The 23235-nt window shown below is 42.5% G+C and overlaps 2 protein-coding genes across 11 annotated transcripts in view; one reads left to right on the forward strand and one right to left on the reverse strand.

Moving 5' to 3' along the window:
* Nucleotides 1-251: 251 nt before the first annotated feature.
* On the reverse strand, nt 252-22139 carry LOC147345943 (uncharacterized). Of its 5 annotated transcripts, none has more exons than XM_086372748.1 (3): nt 11851-11913; nt 10837-11060; nt 252-2821 (listed from the first exon to the last, which is right to left on the reverse strand). In XM_086372748.1, exon 3 carries the CDS (start codon nt 2790-2792, stop codon nt 822-824), a length of 1971 nt encoding a protein of 656 aa, XP_086228874.1. In that variant the 5' UTR covers nt 2793-2821; nt 10837-11060; nt 11851-11913; the 3' UTR covers nt 252-821. The 5 variants fall into 5 exon arrangements, with proteins under 5 accessions (XP_086228874.1, XP_086228873.1, XP_086228876.1 ...); XM_086372747.1 differs by having other exon boundaries at nt 11546-11913; XM_086372750.1 differs by lacking the exons at nt 10837-11060; nt 11851-11913 and adding an exon at nt 19087-22139.
* Nucleotides 16322-23235, forward strand: part of ZSCAN30 (zinc finger and SCAN domain containing 30) — a 33741-nt gene continuing 26827 nt past the window's right edge. For 5 of the 6 annotated variants that reach the window (XM_086372765.1, XM_086372768.1, XM_086372766.1 and 2 more), the window contains exon 1: nt 16322-18955. The gene's annotated coding sequence lies outside the window, so the exon portion shown is untranslated. The remainder of the gene's footprint in view (nt 18956-23235) is intronic. The other variant, XM_086372764.1, reaches the window with a different exon arrangement.

The following is a 23235-nucleotide window of genomic DNA, read 5'->3' on the forward strand; positions in this document are numbered from 1 at the left end:
CATAGTAGTAATCTTCATACTTTAACATATGGAATTTAAAACAATTATTTCATATATTCAGAAGCTGCAATTAAATGGTAGTGTTGAAATAATTTCAAACCTCTAAAGTTTATGGATGGGCTGAATTATTAAGAGGAAAACAAATTCATGTTTGCTGTGAACATTACAGAAACTTGAAAACTCATGCTCACTAGGAAGAACAAAACTTGGCCACAAAAAAAAAAAAACTTTCAGAAAATGGGGCACTAGAGTTTTGTAGTTAACAAGTTTAATACCAGAATAGCATAGCATGTTCACACGCAGGGACTTTAATAGCTAGCATTAGCATAATGTAGAACTCTCCAGCTGTCAGGAGATAAGTGGTATGCCAATTAGCAGAGTGAATGACAAGATAAGGGAAGGGTTTAAGTTTTCCCTACATTCTCTAAAATAACTTCTCTGCAACTGGTGATCTGGGCTCACTAAAGGTGTGAGATTATAACACTAATACATTTCTTTTTGAGCTCTGATTACACATGCCACCACACTGATTTTTACAATATCTGGTAACATTCTGCATTGTTAGACATTTCTTTTAATGATAGAAACCTTCCTCTTGTGGACTGTATTTGATTAAAAGACTAGAGCTTTTCTTACATTACAGCAGAAATTTTTTTCCATTGTTGCTGACATTCAGTAAATTTTCTTCACATTAAAGATTTTCCCTCTACCCACAGGATTCATTCTCAGAATTTTTCTTTAGTAATGTCTGAGCTCTGAGTTAAACTTTTCATTACAAAAATTGAATTACTATGTTTTCTCTCTAGTGTCTGTGTGTTTTTTTAATGTAGCGTGACAGCTGAACATTGATTAAAACCTTTTTCATAATCACTAGCATTCCTAAGATTTTTTTCTGGCAAAGCATCTCTAGTACTGAATAAAGTTGGGGTATACACTAAAGGTTTTCCCACATTCAAAGTGTCTTCCCCAGAATGAATTTTCTCATGATGATTAAGATCAGAGAGCTGGCTAAAACTTCTATTGCATTGAACGCACCTGTGGGGTTTCTCTCTCATGTGGATTCTCTGGTGTTCAGTAAGATCAGTGGATGTGCTGAAGGCTTTTCTACACACATCACATTTATATGGATTTTCATTCGTGTGGATTCTTTGATGGTTAATGAGATCAGAGCGCCGACTAAAGCCTTTGCCACATTGACCACATGGGTATGGTTTCTCCCCAGTATGGATCCTCTGATGTAGGACAAGAGCTGAACACTGACTGAAAGCCTTCCCACACTCATTACATTTATATGGTTTTTCCCCAGTGTGGATCCTCTGGTGCTTGATAAGGTCTGAGTTCTGACTGAAACTTTTGCTGCACTGTGTGCACGCATATGGTTTTTCTCCAGTGTGAATTCTCTGATGAAGAATAAGGTCAGAACTCTGACTGAAAGCTCTCTCACAACAATCACAATGATAGGGTTTTTCTCCAGAGTGTACTCTCTGATGTTTAATGAGGTCTGAGCTTTGACTAAAACTTTTATTGCACTGATTACATGTGTACGGTTTCTCTCCAGTGTGTATTCTTTGATGTTTCACAAGGTCTGAACGACGACTAAAACTTTTTGTACAATCACTGCATGGATAGGGTTTCTCTCCAGTGTGGATTCTCTGATGCAGAATAAGGTTTGAGCTTTGACTAAAGGTTTTCCCACATTCATCACACTCATAGGGTTTCTCACCTGTATGAATTCTATAATGTTTAATAAGGTCTGATCTTCGACTAAACATTTTACTGCACTGGTTACAGGGGTAAGGCTTCTCCCCAGTGTGAATTCGTTGATGATTAATAAGATCTGAAAGTCTACTGAAGGTTTTGCTACACTGATTACATGGATAGGGTTTCTCTCCAGTGTGAATTCTCTGATGCAGAATAAGAACTGAGCTCTGATTAAAAGCTTTCCCACATTCATTACATTTATAGGGTTTCTCTCCAGTGTGGATCCTTCGATGTTTAATAAGGTCTGAGTTCTGACTGAAACTTTTGTTACATTGATTACATGGATATGGTTTCTCTCCAGTGTGGATTCGCTGATGTAGAATAAGATCTGAGCTCTGACTGAAGGCTTTTCCACACACATCGCATTTATATGGTTTCTCACCAGTGTGGATTCTTTGATGTTTTATAACATCAGAACTCTGACTAAAATGCTTGTTACACAGGCTACATGTATAAGGCTTCTCTCCAGTATGGATTCTCTGATGTTTAATCAGGTCTGAGCGCTGGCTAAAACTTTTACTACAATGACCGCATTGATAGGGTTTTTCTCCTGTATGGATTCTCTGATGTATAATAAGATCAGAGCTCTGACTGAAGGCTTTCCCACATTCATCACATTTGTAAGGTTTTTCACCAGTGTGGACTCTTTGATGTTTAATAAGGTCTGAGCTCCGACTGAAACTTTTAATGCACCAATTACAAGGATAGGGCTTCTCCCCAGTATGAATTCTCTGATGCAGAACCAGGGCTGAGCTCACATTAAAGGCCTTTCCACACTGATCACATTCATAGGGTTTCTCCCAGTGGGTTCTTCGATGCCTAATAAGGCCTGTACTACAAGCAAAGCTTTGCCCACATTCATCACAGTTGTGCTGTCTTCTTTTAAAGAGGTTCTGATCCTTTTCACTGAATTTATCCCCAAGTCCAAAGAATTCTCTGCATTCAGGATCTTGGAGAACATCATTTCTGGGGTTGCCAGACTCTTCAGTCAATGGTTCAATTTTTGCTGTAATTTCCTCCTTGGAAGCCATCTCTCCAACACTGGACTTAGTCACACCATCTAAAACAGTAAACAAAATATAGATGGAAGATGTTCTCCATACTGTAAGAAATTTTAAGGTGAAAAAGATTAGTATTTTCCTATGAAATGTCACAGTACAGGAGTGCTCCAAAACACTGAAAATTAATAAATAATGAATAACTGTTTATTAAAGTGGCTTCTCAGATATGTTCTGTATATGTTTGTCACAAGAAGAGATCTGAGAATACTGAAATCTAATTACAGTAATTAGCAAAGTTTGACTATTTAGAGCTAATACATAAGCAACTTACTGATATATGTAAAGTAGGCAGTATGAATGAAAACTTCAGTGAGGGAGTTGGAAGGAGGTAAAAGGGAAAAAGAGAAGGAGGAGGCAGTGGCAGCTGTCACTGTGAGTGTATACCAACAAGACTGGTCATGTGCTGTCCAGGGGAAAGAAAGAAGCATCAAGCCCAGGAATGGTTAGGAAAGAAGCCTGAATTTCCAAAAATAGGTCTATGTAGTCCTCTACCTCTTTTGTCTTGATTATTAGAAGAAAGTGACGAGGAAAACATGATCCTTTTGAGAATAGCTATATTCAATGACCAAACTTCCTTACTAAGGTGTGTAAACCAGAAAAAGATTAGGGAGGTAGGATCAGAAATCTCTTTTGAGTTGATTTTTTAGGAAGTTATTCCTATGCTCAACAATACCAGATGTCTGTAATGGTAGAGAACATGAGAGCTCCACCGAAATTCTTGAGACTATCAGCCCATTCTTAAGAGGTGTTTACTATAAAAGGTACATCACTGTCAGACTGCAAATGGTCTGTAGAGCTAAAAACATGACAGAGGTTAATTTCAAGGGCTAAAATCCAAAATCCCAAGCCTCCAAGTGGAGGTTTATCCTCCTTGCCACAGGCAAAGAGTACTGGAAAAAGTGAAGTATTGGGGTAAATCTAAATGGGCATGAGTGTCTCATGGAGTTTACAGTATATACATAGAATTAAAATATATGGAAAAAATAGCATAAGAGGAGGAAGGTAAATGGAACCAAAATATTACAAGGTCTTTGGATTATCCTAGAAATAGTAACGGAGAAGGCAATGGCAACCCACTCCAGCATTCTTGCCTGAAAAATCCCATGGACGGAGGAGCCTGGTAGGCTGCAGTCCATGGGGTCGCTAAGAGTCAGGCACGACTAAGCGACTTCACTTTCACTTTTCACTTTCATGCATTGGAGATGGAAATGGCAACCCACTCCAGTATTCTTGCCTGGAGAATCCCAGGGACAGAGGAGCCTAGTGGGCTGCCGTCTATGGGGTCGCACAGAGTCGGACACGACTGAAGCGACTTAGCAGCAGCAGCAGCAACAGAAATAGTAAACTAAGATAAACTATAATAAATTAAATATGTATGTTGTGATTTCTAAGGCAGCCTTTTTCAAACAGGGTTCCACAAGAAAATATTATGAATGACTATTTTCTTAATTCTTCCAAAGAGAGCTAGTACATCAATAGATGTATAGGAGAAACATTAATATGTTACTTACAGTGAATGCTTTAGAGCATTTTGGCTTAATTCTGTCACAGAATCACATTTGAGAAAGCCTATGAGGTGAAAGCTATAAGGTGACAGGTAAGTAACAATACAAGGATGTATAAACAATAAGCTGATAGAGAAAAAAACGGAAAAACAAAAAACTTGATAACATAAATAAATCAGGCACATGAAGAGAAAAAAGAAAAACAAAAAAGAAACAAAAGATGGGGTAAAATAAAACCAAAAAAATAAGATGGTACATTTAAATCCTAACATCAGGTATGTTACATGTAAATTAACTACTTTAATAAGAAAAGCTAATAGCTAACGTCATACTTAATGGTTAAACATTACATGGTTTTCTCCTGGGAAGAAGGGAGGAAAACAAGAACATGTTATCACTTTTATTCAACACTGTATAACTTCTATTCACTATTCATAGACAATGCAATATACCATGAAAAATAAATGAGATATACAAGAAAGAAGTCAAACTGTATTACAGATTATGCAATCATGTATACAGAAAATCCTAAAGTGTCTTTAAAAAGTTACTAGAACTTGTAAAAGGTTTTATTGCAATACACAAAACCTGATTGCATTTCTGTATACTAGCAATGAACAACTAGAACCTATAGTTAAAAAGATTTTATCAGGTACACTAAAAAATGAAATACTAAGAAGCAAATTCAACAAGGTATGTGCAATATCTGCATAATGAAAACTACAAAACATTGCTAAGAGAAATTAAAGACTTAGAAATATATACCATCATCTACAGACTGGAAGATTTTATATTGTTAAGATGATAAATTCTTCCCAAAGTGATCTGTGGATTCAATGCAACCTCAATGAAATTCTTAGCAGGCCTTTTTGTAGAAACTGACAAACTAATTCTAAACTCTGTGTAGAAAGTCAGAGAAAGGTCTAAACAATTTTGAAAAAGAGCAAAACTGGACAGCTTATACTACTTGATTACAAGCTTTACTACAAAGCCATAGTAATCAAGGCTGTGAGATAGACATATCATTAAGTGAATAGAACAGAATCTATAAACAGATCTAAATATGTACATACAAATGACATTTAACAAAGTTGCCAAGATAATTCAATGGTGAAAAAGTAGCTTCTTTACTACTTGATTACAAGCTTTACTACAAAGCCATAGTAATCAAGGCTGTGAAATAGACATATTCATTAACTGAATAGAACAGAATCTATAAACAGATCTAAATATGTAGGTACAAATGACATTTAACAAAGTTGCCAAGATAATTCAATGGTGAAAAAGTAGCTCTTTTCAAAAACAAGTGTTACAAGTGGATATCATAATAACCAAAATTAACTCTGACTCTATTCTTTACCTATTAAGCCACCAGGGAAGCCCTTCCTTATATTAAACACAAAAATTAACTAGAGGGGCTTCCCTGGTGGCTCAGTGGTAAAGGATCTGCCTGCCAATGCAGGAGACACAGGTTCAATCCCTGATCCAGGAAGATCCCACATGCCACAGAGCAACTAAGCCCGTGCACCACAACTACTGAAACCTGAATGCCTACACCCCACACTCCACAGCAAGAGGAGCCACGGGAATGAGAAGCCCACGCAACGCAACTAGAGAGTAGCTCCCGCTCCCCGTAACTAGAGAAAAGGCTGTGCAGCAACGAAAACCCAGCATAGCCAAAAATAAATAAATAAAATTATTTTAAAAATTAACTAGAAATGTAATATAAACCATCGCAAGGAGATCCAACCAGTCCATTCTGAAGGAGATCAGCCCTGGGATTTCTTTGGAAGGAATGATGCTAAAGCTGAAACTCCAGTACTTTGGCCACCTCATGCAGAGTTGACTCATTGGAAAAGACTCTGATGCTGGGAGGGATTGGGGGCAGGAGGAGAAGGGGACGACAGAGGGTGAGATGGCTGGATGGCATCAGTGACTCGATGGACGTGAGTCTGAGTGAACTCCAGGAGTTAGTGATGGACAGGGAGGCCTGGCTTGCTGCGATTCACGGGGTCGCAAAGAGTCGGACACAACTGAGAGACTGAACTGAACTGAACTGAAATATAAAACCTAAAGCTGTAAGACTTGTAGAAGCAAAGTAAAGCACAGATGACCAAAATACATACACATAACTAAGAAAATACATTTGTGTTGTTTATGCCACCCACTCTATGGTTTTGGTATGGCATCCCTAGCAGCAAATACAGCATGTGTTTGAACTTTATACATTTATGGAATCATACCACATATATTTTATGACTGTTTTTTTTGCTCAACATTATGTTTGGAAGATTCACCCACAGTGCATTCATGTTCACTGCTATAATGTGATATATACCACAAGTGATCTGTCCATTCTTCTTCAATGGGTAAGAATATTTTGCTATTTCAAACAATGCTGATATGAATATGCTAGTACGTCTATCTCAGTATACATATACAAGTGTTTCTCTTGGTTATATAAATTTAGGATCAGAATTGTTGGGTCTTCAACTAGATTTTTCCTAAGTGGTTAAGCCACTTCACACTTTGCTCAGGTGTGCGTAGTTCACATAGTGCTATATTCTAAGCAACATCAAGTCTAGTCCTTTTTTAACTCATTGCAAGCAGGCTTTTATCTCTGTAAGTCCACCAAAACCATACTTATTGAAGCCCCTTATATGCTCTATCTTAACAAATCCAATGGTCAATTTTCAGTCTTATTCTTGATTTATTTGACATAGTTGCTTACTCTCTTAAATCATTTGCTTTCTTTATGCTAACTTACTTTTCTCCTATTCTCCATATAATGGTTAGAGTGATCTTTACATGTTATCTTGTGTAAAGAGCTCCACTGGTTTCCCATTTCACTGGGAATAACTTATGATCTCGTCCCTTTTTTTCTCTCTGCCCTCATTTCATTCTACACCACCCCTATCACCTGTCTACCCCAGGCTTGCTCTGTTCCTGCTGTATTTGTGGGGCTCTGACTTTTGCTATTCCCTCTTCCTGGAAGACTCTTCTCTGTCACATGGCTTATTCTCTCACTTTGGTTATACCTCTAACCAATTCTTACCACCTCAGAGAGGCATAATGCTTGGTGGGCCTGCATTTTCTAGGGAACAGATACCATAGTAAATGAGCTAAAATAACCAATCTAAGTAATTTGTAAGGTTGCTACTTTTGAGAGAGACTCAGTACTCTTGCCTGGAGAATTCCATGGAGAGAGAAGTCTGGTGGGTTACAGTGCATGGGGTCACAGAGTCGGACATGACTGAGTGACTAACAGGAAAATAAAAAAAGGTTCTACAGTAGGACCATGTTGCGATGCAAGCTGTCCTGTCACATGACTTCATTAACCAGGATAACCAATGGTACTGGAAGTGTCAGGAGCAGTCATGGGTGCTGTATGGAGACTCTTTGAAAGCCTCTGTAAGAGAACCACAGTGAACGGACTTCCCTGGTGGTCTAGTGACTAAGACTCCATGCTCCCAATTCAGGGAGTCTGGGTTCGATCCCTGGTCAGGGAACTAGATCCCACATGCTGCAACTAAGAGCTGGCATGCCACAACTAAAGATCCCCCATGTCGCAACTAAGACCTGGCACAGCCAAATAAATAAAAATAAATATTAAACAAAGAGAGAACATAGTGGAATAAGGCCATACTTCCTTCTACCAACAATTTTCTAAGTGAAAAGCGGATCTTGGCTTGCTCTTGAGCACTATTAGAGACTTAATGCTTGACCATAGGGTACCAAATAACTATTACAGAGTGACCACTGTGTACCAGTTGTTATTTGATCCATCAATTCATAGAACTGAACATATAAACCAGTATTCCATCATAAAAGCAAATCTGAAAGACAAGTAAATTCCATGCGCTAGTGGCTCAGATTCCCATTCCTGTTCCTATTGCTCTACTACCATGCCTCCTCAACCTATATTCATGGTCCCATGGGAGTTCCCTATTACCAGTTAACACAGGGGAAAATGCAGAGATGGGTCTGCCCAGTGTATGGGCACCAGCTTATACCTCTACTCAGAGGTTGCCTCAAACACGCTGGTAAAGGCAAATCCTTCCAGTGGGCAGAATTTCAGGTATATACCTGGTTGTCTACTTTCCATGTCTACTTAGGTAACATAGCCTAAGATACATGTATTGACAATTCACGGGTAGTAACTAATGGGTTATCTGATTACTCATTGTTGTTGTTTAGTCGCCAAGTTGTGTCCAACTCTTTGCGACCCCATGGACTGTAGCCTGCCAGGTTCCTCTGTCCATGGAGTTTCCCAGGCAAGAATACTGGAGTGGGTTGCCATTTCCTTCTCTAGGGGATCTTCCTGACACAGGGATCAAACCCGCATGTCCTGCATTGGCAGGCAGATTCTTTACTGGTGAGCCACCAGGGAAGCCCATCTGATTACTTAGGTACCTGGGAAGAATAAGACTGAGCAAGATGAGAAATAAAGATTCTGGAGGAAAAGTATGAGGATGAACCAAAGCAGGAACCACTACTAAGTTAGTGGCCCATGTGAATCCTACCAAAGGGCATTTTCTGTGGAGAAGCCTCTCAATCAGATGGACACGGCGATCCATATTATGATATCAATCAGCCTTTTTACCAATGGAGTGTTTGCCCAACGGATTCACGCACAAAGTGGTCACGGCAGCACAGACGGAGGCTATATAAGGGCTCAACAATACGGACCTCCACTTATGAAGGTTGATATGCCTAGAATAATTTCTATGTGCCCAAGAGGCCAACTGCTAAGGCCCTAATAAGGTACCATTCTCTAGAGAGAAAGTAGGTAGCCACTTGGGGACAGATTCACTATACCTAACCCCTTTTATTATGGAGAGGGCAACCATTTGTTTTCAAAGGACTATATACACAGTCCAGATAAAAATGTACATTGACTTAAGAGAATGCTGTATTTCTTATCACAGTATTCTATATAGTATTATTGCCAAAGGAGTTATTTTACAGGGAAGGAAGTTCAGGAGTGAGTTCATACACATATAACTCATGGGCCTTATCATATGTCCCACCATCTACATTTAAGTGGATGATGATAATGGTGGAATGATTAAAAGAAGGTTCAGTTATGGTACCAGCTGGGCAACAACACCTTGATAACTTTGCGGTTCTGTCATATGGGATGCAATATATGCAATAAACTACAGGATGATAAACAGCGCTAAATATTCCCCATGGCCATAATACATGGATATAGGAGCCAAGGGCAGAAGAGAAAGTAATAATGTCTCTAACTCTATACCTCATAATTCACTTACATTATTTTTGCTTCGTATCCCTACAATCTTGGGCTTGGTGGGTTTAGGATTCTGATTCTCAAAGGAAAAATACTTCTACCATGGGACAAAGTCATAATTTTATTAAATTTGAAGTTGAGACTGTTTCCTGCTTCTGTATTTTGGGCTCCTCAAACTGCCAAACCAGCAGGCAGAGATGGGGTCACTCTGCTGGCCAGAATGACTGATACCAATTACCAGTGGGGAAATGGTTGCTGCTACTGGAACTCAGAGGACTTCACGGGGGTGCCCATTAGTTCTCTCATGTCTAATAGGCCCTGTCAATGGTACACCAAAGGAACCTGAAAGAGACAGGGTCACCAAGGACTTATATCATCTAGGAAAGAAGGTTTATGTTATTTGACTAGATAAAGAACTCTGTGCCACTGAGATGCTGGCAGAAGGTAAGGCAATGTGGAATGGGTGACAGAAGATAGTTCTATCAGCTTAGACTTTGTGTAGGCTCTTCTCCATCCCTTGTTGATTTCTATAATCCTTCCCGGCCTCTTCATGAAATCTGAATTATCCAGTTTGAATGAGCCATCTGTTTCCTGCCAGAATTCTGATACATTCTCCATAACCATTATCAGTATCTGATACTATACTGTGAAAGTTAAGTGAAAGTGAAAGTCGCTCAGTCCTGTCCAGCTGTTTGCGACCCCATGGACTATACGGTCCATGGAATTCTCCAGGCCAGAATACTGGAGTGGGTAGCCTTTCCCTTCTCTAGGGGATCTCCCCAACCCAGGGATCGAACCCAGGTCTCCAGCACTGCAGGTGAATTCTTTACCAGCTGAGCCACAACGGATAGTATACTGTATATTTATATATTTCCTTTTCCTGCAACTAGAATGTAAACTCCCTGAGGGCAAAGGCTTCTTTGATTAGTTCACAGGTAGTATTCCCCCGGGGAAATACAGAATACTGACAGCTTGGTGGTAAGGTGATTATAATAGGAAAAATGGAGGAGAGGAAGGAATGCCAGGAGAATTTACAATATGTAAATTTACATATGCAAGAATGTACAATAAAGCCAGGAGCTCAGAACACAAAACAATGTTTTTTCTTTTGTGAAAAAAGAGATAGTACTGCCTAATACAGGGAAGGGCATTGGCAATGAGAAATACCAACAGCACCGGAAGATACTAACATAGTAAGGTAACCCCAAACCGCCCCCTCCCCCAACCATTAAAAAAGATACACACTGCTTCTCACCTGACAGGTGTTTTTAAGACTCATAACTGAACTGAGTCTCCATAGACAGCAACTGGACATGACATCTCAGGGAGCAACTGAAGAATTACCATTTCCTCAGTGAGCTTTTCTTATTCACATAGAAGTCTGGGGCCTGGAGGCAACTGGGCACCATTGGACTTGGAAGGGAATCATTGCAGAGACTGAAGATATAATTTCTGAGACTAGACCAGCAAAAACATCCTCTGGATATAAAAGACGTTAAGGAGAAAGTAAAATCTCATTTAACTTTCAAGTGCTTTTCTTTCAAATTTACTATGCTTCCTCCCTCATCATCCAGCAGACAGGGTTAGTTAGGGAAGTCCCTTTTGGACTTCTTTCCATATAGGTTACCACAGAACATTAAGGAGAGTTTGCTGAGCTATACAGTACGTTCTCATCACACCTACTTTTTTTTATTAGTTATCTATTTTACACAGTGTATCAACAGTGTATACCACCCGTCTTGGACATGTAGTCTCCATTCCAAGTCTAGAGATTTAAAAAAAATAATCCGGGGGTTAATGCTACCAAACTAAGGATATAATGGGAAACATAAGGCAGGGAAGGGAATTTCAGAATTCTGCCCTAGCGGTTAGCTCTATGTTATTCGCTGCCCTTCCTACACCCAAATGACACTACTGAGACATCTATCATCATCTGTTCCTCCCTCCTGTTCTCACACTCACACCTTCGTCGGCTGATTCGTGCGGCTGCATCCAAGCTTCTGGATTCCACTTGCTTCCAAAGTTTCTAACGTTCATTCAGTAGAACCCAAGCCGGTCAACGACTGGCCGGGTACCCAAAGCACACCAGGCCAAGCACCGACCAGCTTGCTCCCAGTGCCCAGGAGCCGAGCCTGGGGGCCACGGCGGCAGCCTCGACTCCCTATAGACTCAAGGAACCGTACACGGTTCCCTGGCGGCGCTGCGAGGCCGCTGGGCAGCCCAGATCGCCCGAGTTCCTCTGCCATCCGTGAGCCGACATCACCCATACCTTGATGTGTTCTCCAGGTCGTCGTCAAGCCTCCCACCCGGTAAACCCGCCATCGCGCTGTCCGCTCTAGGAATCTGGGAGGCTTGCTTAGCTCTATGGCCCGAGGCCTCGCACGCGCGCACGCGCGAGGCGGGAGCGGCGAGGTGGGGTGGGGTGGGGGCGGGGAGTTGCCGAGATTTAACCCCTGAACATCCGCGGAACTGGCCTCAGCTAGGGCCCTGTCTGCCAGTTCCTGGCGTCAATGTCGGAAATCATCTTTCGAGAGAGCTCTCTGGGGCAGGGTAGATTTTCTGACTACATAATGAGCTCTTCCTTAACTATCTTTCTCCTTTGTTAATGTCTCCCCACCCACTCCACACCCAGTCTCGAGTCCCCAAATCTGTCAATCAGATACACACGGTAAGCTTCCAGTCTTTCTTCCTGTCTCTCAGGTTTCCCTCCACCCCAGAACACTGACATACCTCTATTAAAATTGATTGCTGGGCCCCATCCCAGCTTCCGACTCAGTAGGTCTGCCGTGGGGGCGCGGGTTCTCAGATGATCCTGGGGCCACACTTTGAGAGCTGCTGCCTTAAAAATAGTGCTCAGGAATTCATCCCTGACTTGCTAGAAAGCTGGATTTGCATCTACTTTGCTGTTAAGAAAGGCCATGGCTGTCTCTTTCTAAACTGTTTGCTTGCCAATACACTCCTCCTTGTGGCTGAAGGATCAGGGTGAGAAGGACCTGAAAGGGGGCTGGAGAGGGCATCAGGGTAGGAAAGGATATTGCTGTGTCCGTGGAAATATCTTGGGAAGTAAGGGTGAGGGCGGGAGGAGGAGGGGATATAGAAATAGGAAATAATAGAATTATCGAGACCGGTAAGACATGTGAGTTAAGATGTCAGAAGAAAAGGTATAGGTTTGGGAAAACGGTGGTTGGCTGAAGTGATGATTGAGGTAGAGGAATACGACTTTGTCTTTCACCCCTAGAACCTGTTCCAATTCATGAAATCTTAGGGATGTGAACGAGACCCTGATGAAATGTAAGAAACATTATGTAAGAGCAAATGTAAGGACTCCTTTTTTGGGTCCAGCACTTCCAAGTAGGGAGTGCAGATGCTTTTAAAAAAAAACAAACAAAACACAGTGAGGTATAACAGGCATACAATAATCAGCAAATATTTAAAGTATACAATTTGGTGAGTTTTGTCATATGTATACAACCATCACCATAATGAAAATTATGAACATATTCCCAAAAGTTTCCTCCTTCCCTTGGTAATCCCTCCCTTTGTTGCCACAGCCCCCAATCACTATTCTGCTTTCTGTTATTATGGTTAACATTTTCTAGAGTTATTTACGTGGACTCAAACAGAATGCACTCTTTTTTGCACTCAAACTTCTTTCACTAAGCATTATTATTTTGAGATTTAGCTATATTGCTGTATCAGCAGCCCACTCCTCCCTTTTGTTGCTGAATGACATACCATTGGATGTACACACCACAGTTTGTTTATCCATTCACCAGTTGATAGGCATTTGGGTTATCTATAGTTTTTTTCACTATTAGGAATAAAGGGGCCATGAACATTTGCATACAGGTCTTTGTATGGACACAATCTCTTCCAGGCATCCTAGACTTGGTATCATCAATCTCAGAACTCCAGCTTCCGGTCATTTCCCAGTTTGAAAGCCACAACTACATTTTTAGGTGTTTGTTCAGCACCCCATTTCTAGTACCACAAACTGAGTGGCTTAACCCAATAAAAATTTATTCTGTCACAGTCTGGAGCTTAAAACCCCAAATCAAAGGTGTTAGCAAGGGCCATGATCCTCTGAAGGCTCTAGGGAAGGACTGGTTCCACCCCAGTCTCCTAACTTAAGGTGGTTGCTGGCATTCCTTGGCCGTGCCATGCAGCATTCAGGATTTTAGTCCCCTGACCAGGAATGGAAGCCATGCCCCCTGCAGTGGAAGGGCAGAGTCAACCAGCAGACGGCCAGGGAAGTCCCAGTCCTTGGCCTTCTCTCCCTATAGAGATTGTTGGTAGAAATATGGACATTAACGGTGACTCTGGCAAGGGCTCAGAGGAAATGAAAAACTCAGAAGCGGAATCCTCTGTCATCCTAGAGAATACATATATTGTCATGAACAGAATTTTGCTAGAGATAACGAGCATTAAAAATACTTCTGGTGGGGGCAAATTCTCTGGTGGTCCATCCGTTAGGACTTGTCACTTTCACAGCTGAGGCCTGGGGTTCAATCCCTGGTCTGGGAACTAAGATCTCACAAGCCATGTGGTGTGGCCAAAAAAAAAAAAAACACCCAAACAAACAAACATAAAAACTTCTGGTGACATCTCAGAAATGAAGAAAACATTATTGGAAGCTGGAGAAAAAGGTGATACTTTTTATAAAGTAGCAGGAACTTGACTGAATCATATTCTGCTGTTGGACAGAAAATAGAACTTGTAAGGGATGAGCTTGGATAGTTAACTGAGGATATTATCAAGCAAAAGGTGTAAAGTATAGATGGATGATTTTCTCTTGCTGATTACAGTAAAAATCTGAGAGGAAAGAGATAAATTGAAAAGGAGTCAGTACTCAAAGATCTGGAAGATTCTCAGCTTACACAGATCGAATGCTCCAGAGACAAGGCCTTCGGTGTAGCTGGACAACCTTTCGGTGAAGAGGTTAGATGGGTGATTCATGGACCCAATCAACCATCTCAACAGAAACCAGGAATAGAAAGGGGGTTATCCATAGGAAGGATCCATGGAAGAGCCTTGTATCCAGTTGTGTGTATCCCTCTGATATCCACAGAAGACCAATATGGTTCTCACCAGAAACACTGCTAGCTTGGATTGAATTTGATAGAGACAGGACAAAATAAAGAAAGACTGTCAGACTTTTGGGATTCTACTGGGATTCTACACACAGACAATGGAGTGCCCAGGGGGTGGGTCCACTACTGAGGGTTGAGACACCAAGGCCACCTCAACTGAGAGCAGCTCCAAAGCCAATGGGACCTGTGCAGCCCAGAGACTGCAGTTGATAGGGATTCCACTGGCCCAGTAGCTCAGCTGGTAACTCAGCTGGTAAAGACTCCCTGATAGCTCAGCTGCTAAAGAGTCTGCCTGCAATGCAGGAGATCCCTGTTCGATTCCCAGGTTGGGAAGATCTGCTGGAGAAGGGATAGGCTCCCCACTCCAGTATTCTTGGGCTTCCCTGTTGGCTCAGTTGGTAAAGAATACACCTACAGTGTGAGAGACCTGGGTTCAGTCCCTGGGTTGGAAGATCCCGTGGAGTAGGGAAAGGCTATCCAGTCCAGTATTCTGGCTTGGAGAATTCCATGGACTGTATAGTCCATGGACTCGTAAAGAGTTGGACACAACTGAGCAACTTACTTCTCTTCACTTCCACTGGCCCAGAGAGCATTCCAAGCTACAGAGTAATTTGGAAACTCTTAAGATATTTGGAAATTAAACAACCCATATCTAAATAGCCTATAATTCAAAGAAATCACAAGAGAAATTATGTTTCATACTGAATGAAAATGAAATGCAACATTTAAAATTTTGTAGGGTATAGGTACAGCAGTGCTTAAGAGGAAATTTTTTTAGCTTTGAAATGTCTGTCTTAGAAAGGAAAACCTCGTATCAGTAATCTAAGCTTCCATCTTGAGAAACTTGAATGTCAAGAGCAAACTTAGCCAAAAGAAGCAGACGGAAGGAAGTAATGAGTCGTGTAGTAATTAATAAAACCGAAAGCAGAAAAAAAAAAAAAATCAAACCAAGGGACTTTTCAAGTGGTTCAGTGGTTAAGACTGCACTCCCAAAGCAGAGGGCCCAAGTCCTGTCCCTGGTCAGGCAACTAGATCCCTCGTCCGGTAACTGAAGATCCTGCTCCATAAAGAGCTTGTGTGCCACAACTAAGACCTGGCGCGGGTGCTACCTGCTCCCCCCAAATTGGTATTTTTGTTAGTATATAGCTGGCCTTTACTAGGTCAACTAAAGAAAAAAGAGAGATTAACAAAAGCCAAGAAGAAGGGACATCTCTACTAACCCTATAAAAATTTCCCTCATTCCTCAGTCGGTAAAGAATCTGCCTGCAATGCAGCAGACCTGAGTTCGATTCCTGGGTTGGGAAGATCCCCCGGAGAAGGAAATGGCAATCTACTCCAGTATTCTTGCCTGGAAAATCCCATGGACAGAGGAGCCTGGTGGGTTACAGTCCATGGGGTTCCAAGAGTCGGACACGACTTAGCAACTAAACCCAACCAGGGATTATTATAAACAACTTTATGCAAACACATTATACAACATAAGTGAAATGGACAAACTACTTAGAATTATATAAATTACTAAAACTGAAAAAGAAAAACAATAAATGTATGAAAAGTAAAGAAATTGAGATCATAATAAAAATTTTTCTAACAAGAAAAAGCACAGGCCTAGATGGTTTCACAAGTGAAATCTATCAAACAGTTTAAGAATATGGAAAGTCACATCCGAGTCTTTGGGACCCCATGGACTATACAGTCCATGGAATTCTCCGGACCAGAATACTAGAGTGGGTAGTCTTTCCCTTCTCCAGGGGATCTTCCCAACCCAAGGATCGAACCGGGGTTTCCTGCATTGTAGGTAGATTCTTTACCAGCTGAGCCATAAAGGAAACCCAAGAATACTGGAGTGAGTAGCCTATCCCTTGTCCAGTGGATCTTCCCGACCCAGGAATCGAACTGGGGTCTCCTGTGTTGCAGGTGGATTCTTTACCAACTGAGCTATCAGGGAAGTGAATATTAATCCTTCATAATCTCTCCCAGAAAATAAAAGGGGCCATTAATTACTCTGATACCAAAGTGAGACAAAGATATCACAGGAAAAGAAACTACAGATGAATATCTCTAACAATATGGACACAAATATTCTCAATCAAATATGAGTAAATTAAATCCATTAATATAGTAAAAATTATACATCATGATCAAGTGGAATTTATCTTAGCAATACAAGGTTAGCTTAACATCCAAAAATAATGTATTTAGAGAGTTAAATACTTCACTCTCAATAATGTTCACTAATAATAGAATGTCTGAGTATTGGCATAATCACACAATATATTCTTATTAGAAATGAGAATGTACAGTGTACATCTACAGAAAGCAATATGAATTTCACACACAGTGTTGAATGAAGGCTGAATTAAGAGAGCGCATATTGAGTTCCATTTACATAAAGTACAAAAATAGGCAAGACTAACCTATCATGTTAAGGGTTTAGTGTATGTATGCTATGCTGTCGCTCAGTCGTGTCCAACTCTTTGCAACCCCATGGACTGTAGCCTGCCAGGCTCCTCTGTCCATGGGAATTCTCCAGGCAAGAATACTAGAGTGGGTTGCCATGCCCTCCTCTAGGGGAGTTTCTATCTTTTAGGGCCAGAGGAGGGTAGTGGCTTGATGAGACTGCAGTAGGCACTTCTGAGGATGGATAATATTGTTTCTTCATCTGAGTGCTAGTAACACAAGTGTGTTCAGTTTGTGACAATTCAGTAAACAGTGCACTTATTTACTTATAAAACGAGCATCACCTACTGATACTACTTGGTTGGTCTACATTCAGAGCATGACAACATAGACTAAATGTACCATTTTTTATTATAGTGTTTCATCTTACTTCCTGAGACCTATCCAGTCTTATTCTCTCCCCATCAACTAGTCCTCTATTCTTCTATCTTCAATTTTTCTCCCCACTCACTCTTTATCTTTATTCTACAAATATAATTAGGTCTCTAATCTCCTTAGAAAACAAACTCCTTAAAATTCTGTTGCCTCGACCAACGAGTTTCCTCTTTTTCCTTCCTGCATTATCACATTTCTTGAAAGGAATCATTATCTATTCTCAGGGCCTTACCATACACTTCTTAACCCCAGGCAAGGACATTCCATAGGTAACATCTCTCTGGCCCTTCTTCTGCCTTTCGCCTTAATTCTAGCATCACCTTAGTTAGCATCTTCTCCAGCTCTCTGTAGCATCTCCTAGTCACTTCTTCCCTCTCCTGAGAGCTCTCCTGGCTTTTATGATGTTTGAACTAGCTGGGCCCAGCTTCCCTGAGAAGCTCCTTTTCTCTACCAGCTCTACCCCTTCATTCCCTCAGATACTAGTATTTTATAATTCCTTGTTTCTTTTTCCACAAGATCTCCCTTGGTAAAGTGTCTTCCCTATCTTTAGTCATATTTTCAGATACTCGCAAATCTTGCTGAGTTTACATTTTTAACCGCCTGTCCTCTTTCATCTCTTTTGTCCTTTAATCCTGTCTACAAAGCACTGTCAGATACTGCCCCAGAATTACAATTCTGGCCATGTCACATGTAAATGGCCTGCACCGCTAACTAAATGCTTTCCTGATTCCTTAGCAGGGCATTTGAAACTCTCCAAACCTGATCCCAATCCATCCCTTAACCTAGGATCCACCCAACCAAGATGCTGGGCTAATTCCCCAGCGGGCCCTGAGCTTCCCACCGCTGTGCTCTCGCTCCTGCCGCTACCTACGAAACACTGCACTCCTAAGTCTCCATTTTACTCCGTCTGCGGCAAGGCTCAGCTTGAGTACCGCAGTCTTTGAGAAAATTAGTGACCTTCTACTGCTGGATCCCGGATCCCAAGCCCTTGCAGTCGACGGTGGGGTGTTTCTGCACTTTACACTCTCGCCACGCTGGGGTAAGACCCCTTCTCCCACTCTCCGCCCTGTAGCTTCGAGAACTGTCCTTGCAGACAGCGTGTTCGCGGTGTGCGAATGTAATCTGGTCCTCTGCCCCAGATTTACAGATGGTCGGTTCTATTTTTATCTCCTTGATGCTACACTAAGCTCTATCGCTATTTCTATTTTCCTCTTACAGTCTCCCGTCAACCGTTTTCGAGCTGGGGCGGTCCCCACCAGGTCCCACCCAGAGACCCCTCCTTCTCCCGGTCCCCTCAATGGTCCTCTGAACCCCGCCGCGGCCCCGCCACAGAGCTGCAGTCCTCCGGGCGGCCTAGAGGGGAGTGCCGCCCCCCACTTCCGGCGCGCGCCGCCCGAGGTCATTCTGCCCCTCATCTGGGGTCAGTCCCCGCCGCCCGCGGAGCGAAGGGTGAGTGAGGCGGTGCGGCCCCGCGGCTCCGGGGCCCCGGGTGCTTCCCAAAATGCCGCTGTCCGGCCTCGGCCTGCCTAGGCCCCAGGCAGAGCATGCGGTTCTACTAAGTGGCCGCCCCTCAACGGTACCGTCTGGCCGCTCGCCCTTCCGTCGGTCGGCGCATCAGTCCGTCGGTCATTCTTTCATGCTTTCATGTTTATCCGCTTGCGGTTCATCCACCTGCCTTTGCATCCCCGGACTCCGGGAGCACTAACCGGGTGCTTCCTGTGTGCCTGGCCGCTGACGGAGGAGTCACAGGGGCACAGATGGAATCCTTCCTCCCATTTCACTCGCCCAGAGTTCATTCTTGTGTCCTATCTCAGCCATCCTTCTTGACTTCCCCAGTCTAGGTTAGATTTATAGGTTAGATTTTTTTTTTTAAACGAGCCACGCTCAGAGCACTTTGTACTCTCCCCCTTGTAGTTCTTTCACAATTAAATCAGGTAATTCCGTGCTTTTTTTTTTCCCCCTCTTTTTTTAAACATCTGCCTCTCCCCACTGTTTTTCAGTCCCTGGTGGCTCAGTGGTAAGGGCTTCCCAGGTGGGGCAGTGGTAAGGACTCCATCTGCCAATGCATGAGGTGCAAGAGACGCTGGTTTCATCCCTGGGTTGGGAAGATCCCCTGGAGAAGGAAATCCCATGGATAGAGGAGGCTGGGGGGCCACAGTCCGTGGGAGGGGTGGGGGCGGGGGCTGGTCACAGGAGTTGGCAAAAGTCAGACACGACTTAGCAACTCAACAACCACAATTGTCTTGTTTGTAACTCTTTCAGTGACAGTTGTCTTGTTTGTAACTCTTTCAGTGCCTGCCCAGTGCCTGCACAAAGTAGGAACTCAATAAATGTTAGAGAAATGTATGAAAACACAGGCTTTCCTCAAAAGTGCAGTTGGTTTAGTGGAGAAGGCAGATGTGAAAGGGCAGTTCATCAAGGTACCCATCTAAGAGTATGGACTCTGGTGTCAGACCATTTGGTTTCAAAACAATCCAGACTACTTACTAGCCTTGTGACCTGAGACAAAGTACATAACATCTCTGTTTTTCTTCTGTAAAACTGTAGAATATAGGGTGCTATAAAGATGAATGAAGACACTTAGAACAGGTAGCTGATGCTTGACACTACAATGAAAGCTCAGTTAGTGTTTTCTGTTACAGTTTAAGCAGACAAGGTAGATACTTTATACTGCAGTAGACAGGAATGTCCAAAAGTGCCCTGGACTTCCTTGGGTGTCTTGGACTAAGAGCTACCTGGGACCAGGATCTCATCTCCCAGAGGTGCTTCCGGCCTGCACCTGGGTCCCTTAGACAACTCCATAAACAGCTGACACTTAAATTCACACTTCTGGTCCAAAGCAGTCGACTTATGCCCCTTGGTGACAAAGCTGCTTTCTCATATTTACACAGTAAGAATGTAGAAGGAGCAGTCCCTTGAATTACCTTCTGTAAATTCCCTGGTGGTTCAGTACAGGGGGTATGGATTGGATCCCTGGTCAGGGAACTAAAGCCCTGCATGCTGCACACAGCCGGAAAAAAACACAAAAAACAAAAGCCCAAAATGAAAGGGGAGAGAAGGTAAAAAAAACACACACACCAGAATTCCTTTCTATGGGATAATGGGAGAATCAGGGTACATGTGCTCTTTTTACTCACCACTCAGTAAGTTTCCCCAATAAAGCCTATTCTGTAACCCATGCCTTCTGACGTGAAATTTGCGTTTCCCTTATCCACTATGTTGAGTGCTGTATGCACGATGTGTTGAGAATCTCCTCTGGGCCAAGTGTTTTAAAATGCAACTTTTATTGTTATTTAGTTATGGGGAGGTCAACAGATCAGGAGATGATTGGTGAGAAAAGGTAGTTTGTTACAGGTCCCAAAGGAGCAGGGGCATGCCTGGCCCACAGAGCCACTTGGGGAAGCCCTAGGGTCAGTTAGGAGGTGATAGGAGCAGAAAGTGGGCAGGAGCCTTTATTGTGTCTTGTGTGGCAAGAAACAGGGCAAGGTCATGAGGTTTAGGATTGGCTACTTTGAATAATTTCAAAGTAGGGACAGGGCTCTGAGGCATAGAGGTTATCCCTGATTGCTGATACTTGGTCCTGGGGTGATTAGGGCAGGGGAATGGTGGTCCTGGATGAGAAAGCCCCCTGGAGGAGGTGGTGGGTTTGTGGGGCTCTGGATTGGTTGCTTGGTATGTAAAAGGCATACCTGCAGGCAAGTTTGCTATCTCTTGAAATCTGCTAGCCCTGGAAAGGGCAGTCCCTCCAGTGTTGACAAGGCCCTAGATGTCAAAGCATCAGAATTTAAAAAATGCGTAATATACCAAGCAAAACTAAATGTTTATGTTATTGTAATTCCTGTAATAACTCTGATGAAAGCATTGTTGACTCCATTTTTAATGGAGAAGAAATGGAATCTCAGAAAGGTTTAGTTGGCGACTACTGTCATAGCTTTTAAGAGGCTGCATTATGATTCCACATTGTGGGGTCACCTGATTCCAAAGCTGGTGCTTTTCCTGGGAGCTAAGTCATCTCCTTGCAGTATGACAAATGGGGACTTTTTCAGACCTAATTAGGCATTCAACAATGTTGACCACTGCCTGTTTTAAACTCTCCTTTCTTAACTGTAGCGACACTCTTTCTTTTATATATGTAACGCCTACTATGTACCACACATTGGATTGGGTGATGGAGACACAGTGGGAGCAAAAATCTTGATGTGGCTTATAATCTCATTGTGGAGGATGATAGGTATTGCTTGAGCTTCTCTGGTGGCTCAGCAGTAAAGAATCCACCTGCAGTGAAGGAAAGGCAGGAGATGCCACTTCAATCCCTGGGTCTGGAAGATCCCCTAAAGGAGGGCATAGCAAAGGAGCCTGGCAGGATACAGTCCATGGGGTCGCAAAGAGTTGGACACGGCTGAAGCAACTGAGCACACACGCATGGGTATTACTCAAATAATCCACTGAAGTATCAGTTCAGTTCAGTCCCTCAGTCATGTCCGACTCTTTGCAACCCCATGGGCTGTAACACACCAAGCTTCCTGTCCATCACCAACTCCCAGAGCTTGCTCAAACTCATGTCCATTGAATCGGTGATGCCATGCAACCATCTCATCCTCTGTTATTCTCTTCTCCTGCCTTCAATCTTTCCCAGCATCAGGATCTTTTCAAATGAATCAGTTCTTTGAACCAAGTGGCCAGAGAATTGGAGTTTCAGCTTTAGCATCAGTCCTTCCAAAGAACACCTAGGACTGATTTCCTTTAGGATGGACTGGTTGGATCTCTTTGCAGTTCAAGGGACTCTCAAGAGTCTTCTCCAACACCACTGTTCAAAAGCATCAATTCTTCGGCACTCACCTTTCTTCACAGTCCAACTCTCACATCCATGCATGACCACTGGAAAAACCATAGCCTTGACTAGACGGACCTTTGTTGGCAAAGTAATGTCTCTGCTTTTCAATATGCTATCTAGGTTGGTCATAACTTTCCTTCCAAGGAGTAAGTGTCGTTTAATTTCATGGCTGCAGTCACCATCTGCAGTGATTTTGGAGCCCAAAAAGATAAAGTCTGACACTGTTTCCACTGTTTCCCCATCTATTTCCCATGAAGTGATGGGACCAGATGCCATGATCTTCATTTTCTGAATGTTGAGCTTTAAGCCAACTTTTTCACTCTCCTCTTTCACTTTCATCAAGAGGCTTTTTAGTTCCTCTTCATTTTCTGCCGTAAGGGTGGTGTCATCTGCATATCTGAGGTTATTGATATTTCTCCTGGCAATCTTGATTCCAGCTTGTGCTTCTTCCAGCCCAGCGTTTCTCATGATGTACTCTGCATATAAGTTAAATAAGCAGGGTGACAATATACAGCCTTGACGTACTCCTTTTTCTATTTGGAACCAGTCTGTTGGTCCATGTCCAGTTCTAACTGTTGCTTCCTGGCCTGCGTATAGGTTTCTCAAGAGGCAGGTCAGGTGGTCTGGTATTCCCATCTCTTTCAGAATTTTCCACAATTTATTGTGATCCACACAGTCAAAGGCTTTGGCATAGTCAATAAAGCAGAAATAGATGTTTTTCTGGAACTCTCTTGCTTTTTCCATGATCCAGCGGATGTTGGCAATTTGATCTCTGGTTCCTCTGCCTTTTCTAAAACCAGCTTGAACATCTGGAAGTTCACGGTTCACGTATTGCTGAAGCCTGGCTTGGAGAAATTTGAGCATTACTTTACTAGCATGTGAGATGAGTGCATTG

The sequence above is a fragment of the Bos grunniens genome, chromosome 24 (genome assembly GCF_055505025.1).
Source record: "Bos grunniens cultivar Pamir isolate PY7600 chromosome 24, Bosgru_T2T1.0, whole genome shotgun sequence".
Lineage (NCBI taxonomy): Eukaryota > Metazoa > Chordata > Mammalia > Artiodactyla > Bovidae > Bos > Bos grunniens.